Here is a 15,895-nt window from a genome sequence, read left to right as displayed (position 1 = left end):
GTCATGGCTATTTATTTCATTATGTTTTAAAAAATGACATACATTATCATCCTATATTAAGTATAAAAGTAGAAATTGACTAATTAAACCAAATTTGTTGCTTCATCTATATATTATGCGTCATTAGTACATATAATCATTTGTTTTTGTCCCCTGAAAAAATTAGTTCCCGCAAGTTGTAATATTTTAGCATCAAGCAATGAACTCTTAGCTTAAAAATGTTTAAAAATGTCCGAGTGTGAGAGTGTGTGAGTGAGACAGATATATAAAAGCGAAAAATATAAAGCTTTACATGGACCTAACCCAAATTTAACTACTCATTTGCTTTAAGTAAATTTTTCATGAATCCCCAATAATGATGATAGTTTACCTCTTCAGATTATCTCTTTAACCTTCACTTTTCAATTAGCTTCATTTGCTTACAAAATCATCCTTCCTTATATATATTTTTTCCCAATCCTAAGTTTCGGAGAAATTTGGTTCCAAAGTCAGCAAGTGCAGACCAATTTTTAAGTGTAAAAAAAGGGAAAAAGAAAGTAAGGTTATTTAGTTGCCAAAAAAAAAAAAAAAAAAAAAAAACTATTGCGGTGCCGGTGTCTTTGAATTGGAGATGAATAGAACTAAAGCGTTTCTAAATGTGAATGGAGTGTGGCTACTACGACAACATGATTTTCTAAGCGTCCCCCCATCCGTTCCCCCCCATTTGCTTCTTTGTGAAAACATTAAAAAAAAAAAAAAATTATAGTGAAACTCCACTAATCCTTCAAGTGCACTATTAGCATTACTTTTCGGGGTTTGACCTGGGACAAATAGAAGAACTCTTGACAGCCAGCGATCAAAGCGAAAATTATTACAGTTACCGACACCAAATTGATAATGTTATCACACACCAATGCTTAAGATTTCATTAATCGGGATTTTTCATTACTGACTTCTCACTCAGTGTATCCCACAACAAACGCCCCCCAAATTTCTCCATCAGTTTTCTTTGTCCTGTTGCTGCAAAGATTTTCTCAAAGCCCGCCTCAGAAAGCTTCTCAAAAATCAGCAAACTAATCTCTTGTTCACACCTACTCATGGGTGTAAAAAGTTCAATTGTAATGTAAATCAAATAATACTATTCCGTGTGTCAAATTGAATTATTGTGTGTGTCTTATACTCTTATTCTCTGTAACTTAGTTAAAAATTGATATTGTTTATTAATAAGCATAATTTTAGAAATGATCATAATTAAGATTAATGACATAAAGTGAGGGGGTCAGATATAACTACTCAATTCTTAATTGCTTTCCAAAATGCGGACTTAGGCCCAAACATTTTGAAAAAGTCAAGTCAGGCACGAGGATTACGAATTTGGAATTTTTTTTTGGCCAAAGTGAGATTTTATAAAACTTTAGGGATGTTGGTCAACATATGCATCCGGCCTCCGCCTATATATTATAATATCATATAATGTATTAGTACATCAGTGTGCTTAATTAGATCATTACTTCTATTTTCTTTTGCGCCCTCGATTAAAGGGTGGCACAATTAGGTTCGATCTTTTATGAAATTGAGTTGAATCGAATGGTTATTTCTATAATTATGAATCGAACCGATATACTTTTGATTTCTAGTTTAGTTCGGTTTTTTCAATTTTTTAAACTTCAAATTTTTTTAAATTTTTTCCAAACCAAATCAAACCCTTGGTTAGGTTCAATTTTTTTTAGCAGAATGGATTTTTTATCCACCCCTACCCTTGATTATTAACAAGAATGAGCAGTTGCTCATGTTGTTCAATTTAAACACAGTATAACAGTTCGTGTATAAATATATATATACATATGCACTCTTTAATCTCATCCCACTTAAATATATAAATATATCAACAAATTAAGAATTTCAAAAATTTTAGAGATGGATTGCGCCATTGAACACACTCACTTATTTGTAATTGTATAAATCACTGATCAGAGTACAATTTCAAAGAAGAGGTGTTAGAAGCAACATCCGTTTGGTTTCGGAGGAATTTTTTGAACCATAAAGCAGAGTTTTTAAGGGATCTTCTCAATCCATCTTTGTAGTCTACATAAGTGATCCCAAATCGAGTTGTATAACCATATTCCCACTCGTAGTTGTCGAGAAATGACCATGCAAAATATCCTCTCACGTCAACACCTCCACTACTGCCGATAAAACAAATCAAAATAAATACTACTATATGTAATTTTCAACTAGCTAGCATCCCTTGATTAGAAAGGATTTGTTTTTTTTTAAGGATAAAAATGAAGAAGAAGAAGAAGAAGAAGAAGCAGCAAAGAGTAAGAAAATCTAAAAACGGATACTACTTAATCAAAATCTCTGGCTACTTACTTGATAGCTTCTAGGATATATGATAGATGGTCGTTATAGTAATTTACCCGCACCGTATCGTTCAGAGCATAACCAATAGACCATGAGCTACTGTTCACATCACCCACTCCTAAAAATTAAGAGTCATAAAATAATTATCTTAAAATCAACAAATCGTATATTTAGAGTCAAAATTGTCGTGCATGTAATAGTAATCAAGATTTAATTAGTGTTGAATTACCATTTTCAGTTATGTAAATGGGAGGAGGATTGTATTTTTTCTTTAGATATAGCAAAAGTTCTCGAATTCCCTTCGGGTAAATGGAAAGCCAGTCCGAACCCGTCTGCAAAATCATATGATTACATAAACGATTTGCAAAACCATGCCTATGAACCCCGCTCAACCACCCCCCCCGGCGAAAAAAAAGAATAAATAAATAAATATAGGATTTTACCGGCTGACCAATGGGAAATCCATTTTTCTCCTCTGTTACAACAATAAGTTACAGTTTTAGTAAAATTGTAAATAAAAATTAACCCAAAAAAGTTTTTTTTTTTTTTTAAAGAAAGAGAATTGTTCAGTAGATTGTTTGGGCCGTAATGTATGGCTTACTAGTTCGATTAACACGACTGTCTGTTGTATAACTTAAGTTGGTGTTGCTAAAAGATGTTACTTCCTCTGCATAATCTGCAGTATAGTAATTTAATCCAAGGAAATCAACTGATCCTTTTACCATTTCTGCTTGTGATTTTGTGAATTTGGGCAGTCGATTGCCCACCAAATGCTGCATGCTCCTTGGGTAGCTTCCGTATGTGATAGGATTGAAAAACCTGCATGCAAATGTTAATTATATATCTTAATAATAAAATTAGTTGTTACCAAATTAAAGAGAGGGAAATAATTGATTGAGGCATAAGTATTAAAAAGTCCGTCATCGAACTCACCATCCGAATTTAAAATCAATAGCTCGAGAGGCAGCTTTCTTGGAAGCAACTGTTGGAAATTTAGGCACAGCCCAGATAGAGCTGATTGTAATCCCAATTAAGCCGTTCTGAGATGGCTGCAAAAGGCCAAATTAACTTTGTTACATAATTGATTAATTATACGTATGTGTATACAAATCAAATTCAAATTCGAACCTGATAATTTTGTCTGTACAATTTTACAGCGGTTGCATGGCTAAGAATAAGGTAATGAGCTGCCACATAAGGTTCTGTGGCGGAGTTGCCGGCCGGGCAGTTTCCGATGTAGTTCGAACATCGTCCAGGAGCGTGGGTACCTTTTGCATACCCATTTTCACCAACTGTCTCCGGCTCGTTCAAAGTTATCCAGTGCTTAACTCTGTCACCAAATTCTTTGAAGCACAAGTCCGCATAGTCACCAAAATCTTTTCTGTTCATTACAAACATATAATAATCGTTTGTGATATCCAAACTGTAGCCTTGAATATATAATCTCATCAGTACGTAAATTGTAAAATATATATGTTTTTAGTTAACTAATTAAATTAACTTACACAATTTTAGGACTTAAGAATCCACCATATTCATCTTCTAGAGCTTGTGGAGTGTCCCAGTGGAATAAAGTCACAAAGGGCTTTAAGCCTGGTAATAAAAGTTAACATAGCCATGAATTGTTAAATGAGATAATAAAAAGATAAAATGTGGATTAGAATTACAATTCAGAGAAGATTGGGACTTGACCGTATGAAATGAGCTCGTTGATGAGATTATTGTAGAAATCGACACCTTGTTGGTTCACTCCCCCACTAATATTTCCATCTACGGGCAAATAGATTAAAACTCCAGTTAGATCATACAGGTGTCATAATTAACTATAATTGATTGCCTCGATCGGATAATGTGAAAATGCACATAATTATGCATTGAATTTTGTCGGCCAATCTTTGTAACGAATGAATTTTATAAAATGTTTCTTAATTTGCTAAGCGAAGGAGATGGATCCAAAACGCCAGTGTGTGTGTGTGTGTACAAGTTATTAACGTTAAAGAGCAAATCTCAATCAATAAACGTATAATATTTGCGGAAAGTTTAAATTTGCTTTAAGTTATGGATACATCATCTTACGAGGTAAAATTCTGGACCATGATATTGAGAATCTTAGGGAGTCGAAACCAACTTGCTTCACCAAAGCAATGTCCTCCTGTCATTAATAATTCTCAATCATTTTCTTAAACGAGGAAAAAAATGGAATTTAAAATGCCCCCTCTCTCTTTCACTTCAATTAACAAATTAAAAAAAAAAACCATACTGCGGCAGAAAATTAATAATTATCAACCATACGCACACGTACCTTGTAACGAAAGTAAAAGTTGTCAGCTACATCCCCATTACTGTGGTCCAAAATTTTCTCTGCCATGGCACCAAAAAACACCGCACTGGTAAGGTAACTCTCGCATGAAAGAAAAATTAACATGAAATTCCCTTAAATATTGATATTGCAATGCCAATAATAACATCTAGGTTCCCAAAATTTAATTATTGGTTGCAATAACAGCATCTAGGTCCGCATGTTTTTATGATTTCTCAAATGAATCTCTAAATTGATAAGACGTACCCTACTTGATACACATGCTCTCATTCTTTCACTAGTGTAAGGGTAATTTTGTCATTTTGATACAATTTAAGGACCCATACCAAATAGACAGATAGAAAAACCAAGTGATGAAACGCGGGGACCAAGAACCAGATGTCATTACACAATTATGATTGATGGCCAAAAACTCAAAACTAATTGATCTGTAAGGGTAATTTGGTCATTTTGGAATGGATCAGGCACCAACTTTTTAATATACGTGGAACGAATCTCTTTCGCACAAGTGCACATCCTGCTTGCAGCTTGCCTACCTACTTTTATCTTTTTCAGTGGACCATCTGCACCGGCGGTGCGCAGTAAGTGTTAATTGTAATTAGCTATTCTAAGCATCAAAAGATTAACCCCTCCAGGATATTACCAGAAGCGAATCATAACAGTAGTATTGTATCGCTGAATATATAATAATTGTGCTAGTTCTAGTTGTGTTTCATTCATATCGTATTTCTTTTGGTTTAATTAGGAGAGAGAAACTGATCACCTGGTTGATCCATGGCGAAGGTATCCCATACGCTTGGTTTCCTCCCTCCAACGTGAGCTGCTCCTTCATACTGGTCAGGAAATGAAGAATTAATGAATGAAGAAACACATTTAATTTGTGTGGATGTGTGTGAATGTATATTAATTATACCTGGTAAGCACTTGATGCTGTTCCAAATAAAAACTCAGGCGGAAAGCTATTCCGAGTGGAGCCGTAGCAGGGGAGGCATACAGATGATAAGCAAATCGAAGATGTGATCAGATAACAGACAAAAAGATTCTGAAATTTAACTTCCACTCTCCCTACCTCTCCCTTCCGATGAATTATATATGGAAGCTTCATCATTATGAACTAATAGTAGTATATGATGCATAACCTAACCCGCCCCCAAATACATATATTAATTAAGCAGTACGTACAGTTTGCTATTATTTTATTCAATTTCAACCGTAGAAGGCGCAAGAAGGATAAGACTTATATTGATATTGAATTGCATACCTATGGTTCGGAATAGTACGACAACTACTCCTCGTTGTTAATATTCAACTCTCTCATTTTTTCTGTTGGAAGAAATGATCAGGAATCACTCTCTATTTTTCATTTTATCATTCAGGTCACTAATACTCTTTCCTTTCTTTTTCTTTTTAAATTATGTCTCGAAAAAGAATTTATAAATTATATAATTTTAATGTTCTAATTAATTAACTATTTAAGCATAAATGTGGCATTTTAATATACAGAATCATTCATTTTGACAAGGGAAATTATCAACCATATACCCTTAAATGACATCAATATCAAACGTACTACAACATTTTTCAAGTGTATCACTCGTATACTCTAAGTTGATAAAACACTTCTGCCGTCCACCAATCCGTTAACTGCCGACTGCGTTTACAAGTGCTGACATCATAGGGGTAATCTAGTCTTTTAAAAAAAGACATGACATCCCATTTACCTAGTAAAAAATGACATGTCATATGATATATATTGATAAAAATGACATGTCATCTCATTTATCAGATAATTATTAATAATTGCTATAAAAAAAGTTACTTGACAACCGAATCTACTCCTCCAAAATTTAACCTAAATTTTTGAAGATCTACTCCTCCAAGTTCCAACTGGAATTTTTTATGGTTTAATATGTATAATTGTAAATAATATGTTGTTAATAATTTTTTATGATATAATATAGATTTTTTACGGATAATTGTTAATAATATGTACCATTAATAATTCATATTTTTTAATAAAAAATGCATTTTTAATAACAAAATTAAAAAATTATGTATTGAAAATTTACGTTAATTTTTGGGGTAAATTTATCTTTTTATCTCATTTTGAGTTTCAAGGGCGAAATAGTTAATTTGCCACAATTCTATTAACTTTCTAATGGAAGTTAACGAATTGGTGGACGGCAGAAGTGTTTTGTCAATTTAAGGTATACGAGTGATACACTTGAAAAATATTGTAACATGTTTGATACGGATGTCATTTAAGAATATATGACTAATAATTTCTCTTTTGACAAACGCATCATAGTAGATTATAAGTGAGATTATAATAGTACGTACAATAACCCAAAACATGTGTGTTTCCTATTAAAACAATCAGTGATTTTATTTAGCAATATTTTATGAGTTGATTTATTAATACTATGGAAAGCAATAGCTGATTCAGCTGAGTTCGTGGGAAAATTAAAGTATCTAGAGTAGTCTATTTATTGATCGCATCTTATATATTTTTCAAACAACTCTCCTATAAGCAAGCTTCCAATAATCGTTATTTGCGTACCTAATTTTGGAGTTATCATATTCATTTGTAGAAAATGAACGAACTTGTCATTTGGAATTTCAAATAAATTGACTCTAAAGTCCATAATCAATATGTTACTTTCAAGTAGATTATGCTGACCTCTTAGATTAAAAATTTCCCTTTTCAAGATTTCTTTATGACTAATACATTGATTCATTTAGAAAAAAATGACATGTATGTCCATTGATATCAGAGGAGGATCAAACTCTTGACCAGTGGGAGCCAACTTCTCGCTAGGAGAAAATAATTTTGAAAAAATTAAAAGAAAAATTACTTGACTTATTAATTAGCCCCCGTTAAATCTATTAAAGTAGCCTTATTAAATTTACAAAAATAGTCCCATAAACTCATAAACCCAAAAAATTTATATTTTAATTTTGATAATTATAAAAGCCTGCACTTTGATCGGTAATTCATATGGGTGATTTTACTATTATTTAATTTAGAACCCATAAAATCTATTAAAGTAAAATTTATAAACTTATTAGCACATAAACTTTTAGTTTTCACAACTTGTCATTATGTAATTTAGTTCCCAATAAATTATTTTTTTCGATATGCCACTAATTGAAACCATAAATATAATAGAATTAATATGCTTAATGAAATGCTTATGTGCATTTAGATATGAAAGTATATCAATTAAAGTATTTGGTAAACATATATTTTTATAGGCAGAAATTACTAGGAGAGGAAGAATCTTATCGGTAGACCAATATTTGGTAATTAAAAGATTAAATCCCATTTTTCTTCAATGTGGAAATAAATTAAAAGTATATGTAAAATAATCCATTAAAAGATAGCAAATCAGTTTATTGATACTAATGTTTAGCTTACCGTGAGATTTTAATGAGGGGTTCGATCGAGTGATTTTCCAATAGAATTTTTTGATTGTTAACTTGATTCAAATTTGGAGAAAGTAGAAAGGTAAAACAATCAATTTAGAATCTGCGCACACCCATATTAACTTATATAAGAAAATGAATACTTCTCCTCTAACAAATTTATATATATATATATATATATATATATATAAAGAAATACTTTTGCTATAAGAAATGATTATTGTATATAGGAAGATTGGATTCACTTGTTTATATAACACAATAATGAATTTCAGTTTTTAATGTCAGAGAAACGGTATATCTATTAAGAGATTGGGTGTGAGAAAAATACTAAAATAATTATAATAATTTTTCATATAGTACATTTTGCCGTAGTTTTTCTCTGATATTAGAGTTTTTCATGTAAATTCTTATGTTATATGATTGTCTTTATTCTCCATATATTTTCTTTTCATTATTTATTTAATTTTTTTACTTGCAAGATCTTGAATGGGATTAGAAATTTCTTAAGTCATAACAAATATGTACATGAGATGGTAGTTGAAAGTGAGAGAGAGGAAGGAATTCGAAATTATCACAAATTGGTTTAAGTACACATGTAATAAGAAATAAATAAAAAAAGAATAATGTTTTATAATTCTATGATTTTTTTAATAATAATAAAATTATGGATTAACTAGACAGCACTGCTTAACATTATCGTTCACCATAAAGTGAGCATTGTATCCACTAGATCATTATTCTATATATGTGGGTGTGTGTTCCAATCTAAGAATTAGATTTTGAAAGTCCAAAAAAACTATTAAACTATATGATTTAATAGTTTAATTCTACTGAAAGTTATTAAACTATATGATTTAATAAAAGTGTAACGGCACTATGCATTGTAATTAAATCATATGTCTTAATCATTTTTCTAGACATATATATATATCAACCCTTCTCTACAGGAGGCTCCCTCTATTAAATCTCACGGTTTAATAGTGTGTCCATATGAAAAAAAAAAAAAAAAACACGCACCTAAAAAATGATTGCACACACAATAGAAGAATCTCTTATTTTATTGACAAGTTAAAAGTTAAAAATTTGCTACAAAATAAAATACTATATTAGAGTATGTATTACTCCATCTTTTGGCTTGTCCCTATTCAAATAATAGATTCTCGCATTATAAAATTAATCTATAAGCCAATCTTGCGAAGACAACAAAATATTCATAGATGCAATCATATAATAATGCAATAAAAATACAAAAAATACAAAATAAACTAAGATATTATAATATTAATTAATTATTTTACATTTTTTCTCTTACACCTTATGATGTAATAACTAATTATATATATAATAATAATTTTTATGTTTAAATAGCATTGCTCATGACAATTCTTTAAATAATTCTTTAGGGAAGGAAAACGCTCAACCGGTCATATATCTGTCAAGAAATAAATATTCAATCTATTCATGGAACGGACCACATGCTTATCATTATCGATTTGGGGGACGGTCTAGGCCATGGCCGTAGAAGTCGTCACGTATATATTAAAATGCTGCAGTGCCAAAAGAAATTTAATCCTCTAAATTAGCTAACGTGGTGATGGTGACCATTACAATATGTTAATTGGGACTCGATTTTTCGTTTAAATTTAATTACTAACCCCAAAAAATGTGACATTTTTCTTTGAGTAGGTTTGTATTTATATTCTATTGGAAATTGCGTGCTTGCTTTTTTCTAGCTGTCACAATTGGCTGGTAAACTATAAATAAATAAATAAATAATTGCTTTCAATTTCAATTTCTTTATTAGCAGGAGCTTTTAGAACTGGAAGAGAATAAGAGTACAATAATTGATCTCTTGCCAGCTACAACAGCCTAATTAAGAATGGCTCTCAAATCTCAACTTTTAACTCACTAATTTAGTAGGAACATTTTGAACCAATAAGCAGAGTATTTGAGGTACCGTCTCAAATGATTCTTGAAATCAACATAAGTGATACCAAATCGAACAGTATAACCCGCATCCCATTCAAAATCGTCCCAGAATGTCCATATATAGTATGCCTTCACATTAACTCCCTCCCTGCCACAATTTATTAATTATGAAACATTTTATTAATTAATTTGCATTTAATTTTTCTCTGAATCTAATAACTAAGAATAAAGCTAGCTACTAATAATCGGTCGAGTAATACTATAACCATAGTATTATAATAATAGAGTGCATAGTGAATTCAAAATTACTCACTTAATTGCTTTTAAAAGATATTGTAGGTGGCTATGAAGATATCTTATCCTCATGCTATCCTTTAGGGCAACTTTTAGTGGCAATGAAGCGTCATCTGCCAAGCCTGCAAAAATAGAGAACAACTAACATGACCAGCAATTAATTGAGCCATGTTTCTTAATAAAACTTGTTATTAATGGTTTTTTTTATTACATGAGACTATTATTTAAGAATACAACTCATATTACATAAGATTATAAATGATATTTACAAATCAGACTATTATTGAGACTAATTTACATAAATTCTTATGAAACACCGCCTAAATGTTTACCCTTTCTAATATTCTAGGGACGTCTACTCTACTCACGTTATTACTGAGACTAATTTACATCAATTCTTATGAAGTATCACCCAGATTTTTGTCCTCTCTAATATTCGAAAGACATCTACCCCAGATTTTTATTCTCTCTAATATTCGAGGGACGTCTCTTACATTTCAATTCTTATGGAACACCACCCACATTTTTACCCTTTCTAATTTTATAGAAAAAAAAACTCATATTTTTACCCTTTCTAATATTCGAGGGACGTCTACTCCTCTCATATTTTAAAAAAGAAAAAAATGTATTCACTCAAATTGAAAAAGGAAATTAAAGCCCCACAATACATTGTGGGGGCTGAAACCTATAATCTCACCATTGTGAGGTTTGGGTTCTAACCCTTAGGCTAAAGCCTAGTGACTTTTTAACTGGTTATTAATGTTAGCTAGATATACCCCCCAACAAATTTAAAGAAAGAAGAGAGAAAAATATTATTTATGTTACCATTCTCAGTAATGTAAATGGTTGGATTGTTGTACTTTTTCTTTACATATAGCAAAAGCTCCTGAAGTCCCTTTGGATGAACGAAAAGCCAGCCCAAAGCAGTCTATTAAGAGAGGGGAGAGGGGGGCGCCGGGGGGGGGGGGGAATTAGCATTAATTGACACATTACCGTACATACACCAACAGATCAACAGCTCATCGGTACATATATACGTTCATTATTTTGGTAATTACTTAAGAGTAAATTGAAAAAAAAAGTGTCAAGGGTCAAGTATGCATAGACATCTATATACCGGTGAGCCGACAGGAACTCCATCTCTTTCAGCTGTAACAAAAGAATAAAACAGGTGGTGAGCATGAGTTCATATATATATATATATATAGAGCAAGTAACAAGAGTAGTGGCAGGCTAAGGCTGGGGTACGTACTAGTGAGATTGACTTGCCGGTCAGCGGTGTAACTAAGTTGAAAAGCGTTGGGCGGAGGAGCAGCGTCTGCATAATTCGTTGTGTAGTAATTTATGGCAAGAAAATCGAATGACCCTTTTACCAACTTTGATTCACCTTCCGTAAATTTTGGTAGTCTTTTCCCCACTATTCTTCTCATGCTTTCAGGGTAATTTCCAAATGTCACTGGATCGGCAAACCTGTATACCTTTACTACTTTACGTTACGTGGTCGATGATCAATAATACATACTGTAATTATTAATCATTTCATTTCATTTCATTTTTTACCGTAAGTCTTAATTACCAATTCCAAGACTCTCTCTCAAGCACACTACTCACCATCCGAAAAAGAAGTCTCTTGCTCTGGACGCAGCCTGTCGACTGGCAGCTGTCTTGAATTTTGGTTCAAACCAATGAGTCAAAATCGTAATTCCAATTTTGCCCTTTTGATATGGCTGCACATAAACATGCACGGCCACAAAGAACACACATATATAAGAAATATTTCAATTATTCATCTCATCCTCCTCGACCTTTTTTATATATGTGCTCATTAATTAGCTAATAATATATATACATATTCAATTTTTAATTGCAACAGGCTGGCTAGGAATTTGTATAATACGAAAAACCTGATACTTGTGCTTGTACAAATTGACAAGAGCTCCATGAGAAAGGAGCATGGTGTGGGCAGCAATATAGGGTTCGGTGGCGGAATCGCCAGCGGTGCAATTCCCAACGTAGTTAGAGCATCGACCAGGAGCAAAGCTTCCAACATTGTATCCATTCATCACCATTCCATTTGGTTCATTCATACTCGCCCACAGCTTTACTCGGTCACCATATGTTTTGAAGCAAAAATCCCCGTAGTCTACAAAATCTTTCCTGCATGCACCCCTCCCAGTTGTCACAACCAGAATTAAGCTAAAATTCAAAGTCTTACATATATATGATGTAAAATTAATTATTCTCTCAGTGCATGCATGCATGTGCTGATCATCAGGCAGGCGCATGCATGCTTTTAATTACAACTCACACTATTTTGGGACTTAGGAATCCGCCGTACTCTTCTTCGAGTGCTTGTGGAGGATCAAAATGGAGTAAAGTCACAAAGGGTTTGATATCTGCTCATAGTGATTGACAATAATCCTTTAGTTTATTTGATTGTTTGTCATGTAATCATGTATTTTGAATGTATCTATATAATGATTAAAGCAAAAATTAATAGAGGTGAAATAAATTAAAAGAGAGAGTAGTGGTTGGAAATTTGATTTGACCATTGGCAAGAAGCTCGTTGATGAGGTCATTGTAGAACTTGACGCCTAGTGGGTTCACTCCCCCACTAATTTTTCCCTCTGAAATAAAAAAATAGTTATTAATATCACTGTTATCATCACTTGATTATGAAGTGTGGATTTTTTTAATGTTTATATTTTAAATAACATCTTCCTTTGAGACATTTTATTTGTTCCATTATTAAGGTAATAACTAATCCCATTAATTACAATCTATTAAGTGCTCAAGATTATAATGACTTCATTTTAATAAGTTGAACCTTTAAACCTAGATGATCATGAAGAACGAAATTAATTTGAAAAAATTCAAATGATCATCTTACTAGGTAATATTCTGGTCCATGAGATGGAGAATCTGAAAGAGTCTAAGCCAACCTTTTTCATCAGCTTAATGTCCTCCTGCAAAATGCATTAAGATGTCTCAATTTTTTTCATAAGAGGAATGTTCGTGCTTAATTATCCGAGGGAAAGTGAAAAGTTTAAAAACGGAGAAAGCACTTTTCACAGTTTCATGTAAGTATGATCGGCCAAATTAACAAACCTTGTAATGGTGATAAAAACCACTAGCTATATCTCCAGTGCTCCGATCAAAAATTTTCTCTGCCATTCCATGGTACGATTCACCCATTTTCAATATCGCATAACAATTAAAAAGACAAAGTTATTAGTGAAACTTTACAAATGGCATACAAATTTCATGTACAAATGACCATATAAAAGTCAGGATTATATCTTAATATGAACGACTGCCACTTATGCTTGAATAACTGTTAATTATCAAGCGATGCCAAAAGAAAAACCAATGTCTATGCCACCAACAATAATGAAATGGAAATGGGATTTAAAACTTTGAAAATTAGGATGCCTGCACATTTTGAAAAATACGAATTTGAGATTAAAGAATACTAGTCGGTTGTAATTGAGTAGTGTATTGATGAACTAGACACCGTTGCTAGGCTTCAAATTAATATTTTAAAATATATCAATTTTCCCATGAGATTAAAAAAAATCCTAAAAAATTATGATTATATGTTAGATGTAAAAGCTTAATTATGCACCAAGCACGATGGATGATTAATGATTAACTAGCAATTAGTAAACAAATCTAAAGACCTGGATGTTCTCTAACGAAAGTGTCCCATATACTCGGTCCCCTTCCATCTTCAAGTGCTGCTCCTTCAGACTGCGCAGGGAGCAAAGTTTTTACTTAATAGATTATTAAGGCCTTGCTTGGCATTAAGATGCTGTAATTTTTGATTTACTGTTGTTGTGAAAAAAAAAGAATAATTATGAAAAAAAAATCAATAATTTGTGGTAAGTATAAATTTTAAATAATAATTTTGATAAAATTATTAAAGATATAATAGATTTTTTATCATACAAGTGGAAAATCATATCAACATATCTTTTAATTTACAGCAGCCAATGTTTACCAAATACTTTGGTGCTGTAACTTTTAAGTTACAACTAACCAACCTCAATGCCAAATTCAGCTTAGCTCCATGTATAATAATGTTATATACGTACAGTATATATAGATGAATACAAGTGAATATGTGTTAAAACAGTTTTTCAAATGTTAGGTAAGCAAGATAATATGCAATTGAGATATCAGAAAAGAGCTGGATCCACAGAAGACTCTCTCTCACACAGATGCATATACATATCCTTACCTGGTAAGCAGCTGAGCCAGCGCCAAATATGAAGCCAGCAGGAAAACTAGTTCGGTTGAATGGCATTGAATATGGATAGTGACTTGGTTTCGCATTGGTGCCGTTAATACCATCCGATACAGTAGTGCAACCCGATTGCAAGAACCCGGCCACTGCCACCACGAATAAGAGCAAAACGCCTTGATCAAGTCCCATGATTAAGATTAATTATCCAATTAATGTCTCTGTTGCTAGTCCCTAGTCAGTCCCTTTATATAAATTTTTTTTGCATGCATGGCTGATGGCAGAAAAGCGTGATTTTAATTGTGGGCCACATGCAAAGCCGCCCCTCCATTCAAAAATTTATCATTCATCTTTGCATGTGGTCCACGATTATCATGCTTTGTCTGCTATATCTTCAATCATTTCAGCAAGCCATTAATTATTAAATTGAATTCATTGAATATATATGTATATTCTTAATGATCACTAAGTGCAATTTATAAATAAAAACTTATTGATAGTAAAAATTTGGTCATGCAGTAAGAGCTTAGACAGAGCTATTTTTCTTAAGGAATGGGTTTTGAGAAAAGCTTTATGTCTTCAGGATTACTATGAAAAGAGTAAACAGCTTATAGTTGGAATCTTATACAAGTCGTCAGTGTTATTAGTGTAGCCCCTCATAATGGCGTAATAATAAATAAACAATAAGAGAGAGAAGATGAGAAAAGACTTGAAGAGTATTACATCTCCTCCTCGAATATACCATTTTCATTAAGTTTGGAAAAACTTATCTTTCATCTAGTAGAATTCAAGTTTATTGAGAAATAAGATTTGTATTGTTTTGACATACTTAGATTATGATATGTTATTGAATATGGGTCCTGAAACTTGAGGGTTTATTCATTTAGGTCATAGGGTCGAATTTGGTAAAAATATGGGTATAACAAAAATTATCTGAAGTATAATTAAGTTTGAAAAACTTATTTTCTGTGTAGCTAGCAAGATTCGAGTTGGATGAAGATTAGTAATTGTATTGTTTTAATATGTTAAGATTAGAACATATTATTAGTTATGGTTCCTTAGACTTGGGGTCCCATCCATTCATTTATGTCATGGGGTCATGTTTGATAAAAATAACAAAAATATTGTTGATTTATTATTAACAATATTTTAACTTTCAATAACAAACTAAATAGTGACAGCATTATTTATTATTTATCTTAAATATCAAAAAAGGGTTTGTGTATTCATCATCTTCGCGATTTATGTCCCACACAGCGATGTGATTGAAATCACCCATCACTTTCCTTCGTGTTTGTGATGAGATCAAATATAAATAATTCGTTGTTAATTTAATA

The 15,895-nt window shown here is 32.1% G+C and overlaps 2 protein-coding genes across 4 annotated transcripts; both read right to left on the bottom strand.

The window, feature by feature from the left end:
- Positions 1-1,909: 1,909 nt before the first annotated feature.
- LOC18043266 (beta-glucosidase 17) lies at positions 1,910-5,866 on the bottom strand. Of its 3 annotated transcripts, none has more exons than XM_006438991.2 (13): positions 5,577-5,866; positions 5,427-5,496; positions 4,646-4,704; positions 4,420-4,495; positions 4,036-4,113; positions 3,849-3,936; positions 3,472-3,724; positions 3,277-3,392; positions 2,945-3,162; positions 2,787-2,818; positions 2,573-2,675; positions 2,353-2,461; positions 1,910-2,165 (listed from the first exon to the last, which is right to left on the bottom strand). In XM_006438991.2, exons 1-13 carry the CDS (start codon positions 5,769-5,771, stop codon positions 1,943-1,945), a joined length of 1,620 nt encoding a protein of 539 aa, XP_006439054.1. In that variant the 5' UTR covers positions 5,772-5,866; the 3' UTR covers positions 1,910-1,942. The 3 variants fall into 3 exon arrangements, with proteins under 3 accessions (XP_006439054.1, XP_024041457.1, XP_006439053.1); XM_024185689.1 differs by having other exon boundaries at positions 1,910-2,162; XM_006438990.2 differs by lacking the exon at positions 2,787-2,818 and having other exon boundaries at positions 3,066-3,162.
- Positions 5,867-9,879: 4,013 nt separating this feature from the next.
- Positions 9,880-13,458, bottom strand: LOC18043265 (beta-glucosidase 17). Its single transcript, XM_024185690.1, has 11 exons — positions 13,424-13,458; positions 13,206-13,281; positions 12,865-12,942; positions 12,624-12,711; positions 12,220-12,472; positions 11,927-12,042; positions 11,568-11,785; positions 11,433-11,464; positions 11,141-11,243; positions 10,335-10,437; positions 9,880-10,169 (listed from the first exon to the last, which is right to left on the bottom strand). The coding sequence occupies exons 2-11, from the start codon at positions 13,264-13,266 to the stop codon at positions 10,001-10,003; spliced, it is 1,221 nt and encodes a 406-aa protein (XP_024041458.1). The 5' UTR covers positions 13,267-13,281; positions 13,424-13,458; the 3' UTR covers positions 9,880-10,000.
- Between the last annotated feature and the right edge of the window lie 2,437 nt (positions 13,459-15,895).

The sequence above is a fragment of the Citrus clementina genome, unplaced genomic scaffold (assembly GCF_000493195.1).
Source record: "Citrus clementina cultivar Clemenules unplaced genomic scaffold, Citrus_clementina_v1.0 scaffold_4, whole genome shotgun sequence".
Taxonomy (NCBI): domain Eukaryota; kingdom Viridiplantae; phylum Streptophyta; class Magnoliopsida; order Sapindales; family Rutaceae; genus Citrus; species Citrus x clementina.
The sequence above is the reverse complement of the archived record's forward strand: the minus strand, read 5'-3'. Positions and strand labels throughout refer to the sequence as shown.

Excerpts from the sequence above, each read along its gene's own strand:
- LOC18043266 (XM_006438991.2), bottom strand. The coding sequence starts at position 5,771 with ATGATGAAGCTTCCATATATAATTCATCGGAAGGGAGAGGTAGGGAGA. Across the intron at positions 4,705-5,426 it reads CTTCGCCATGGATCAACCAG|AGAAAATTTTGGACCACAGT; the intron begins GTGATCAGTTTC and ends GTGCCATGGCAG. Across the intron at positions 3,937-4,035 it reads CAACGAGCTCATTTCATACG|GCTTAAAGCCCTTTGTGACT; the intron begins GTCAAGTCCCAA and ends TTTTATTACCAG.
- LOC18043265 (XM_024185690.1), bottom strand. The coding sequence starts at position 13,266 with ATGAAAAAGGTTGGCTTAGACTCTTTCAGATTCTCCATCTCATGGACC. Across the intron at positions 12,712-12,864 it reads CAACGAGCTTCTTGCCAATG|ATATCAAACCCTTTGTGACT; the intron begins GTCAAATCAAAT and ends CACTATGAGCAG. Across the intron at positions 12,473-12,623 it reads TTCCTAAGTCCCAAAATAGT|GAAAGATTTTGTAGACTACG; the intron begins GTGAGTTGTAAT and ends GGGTGCATGCAG.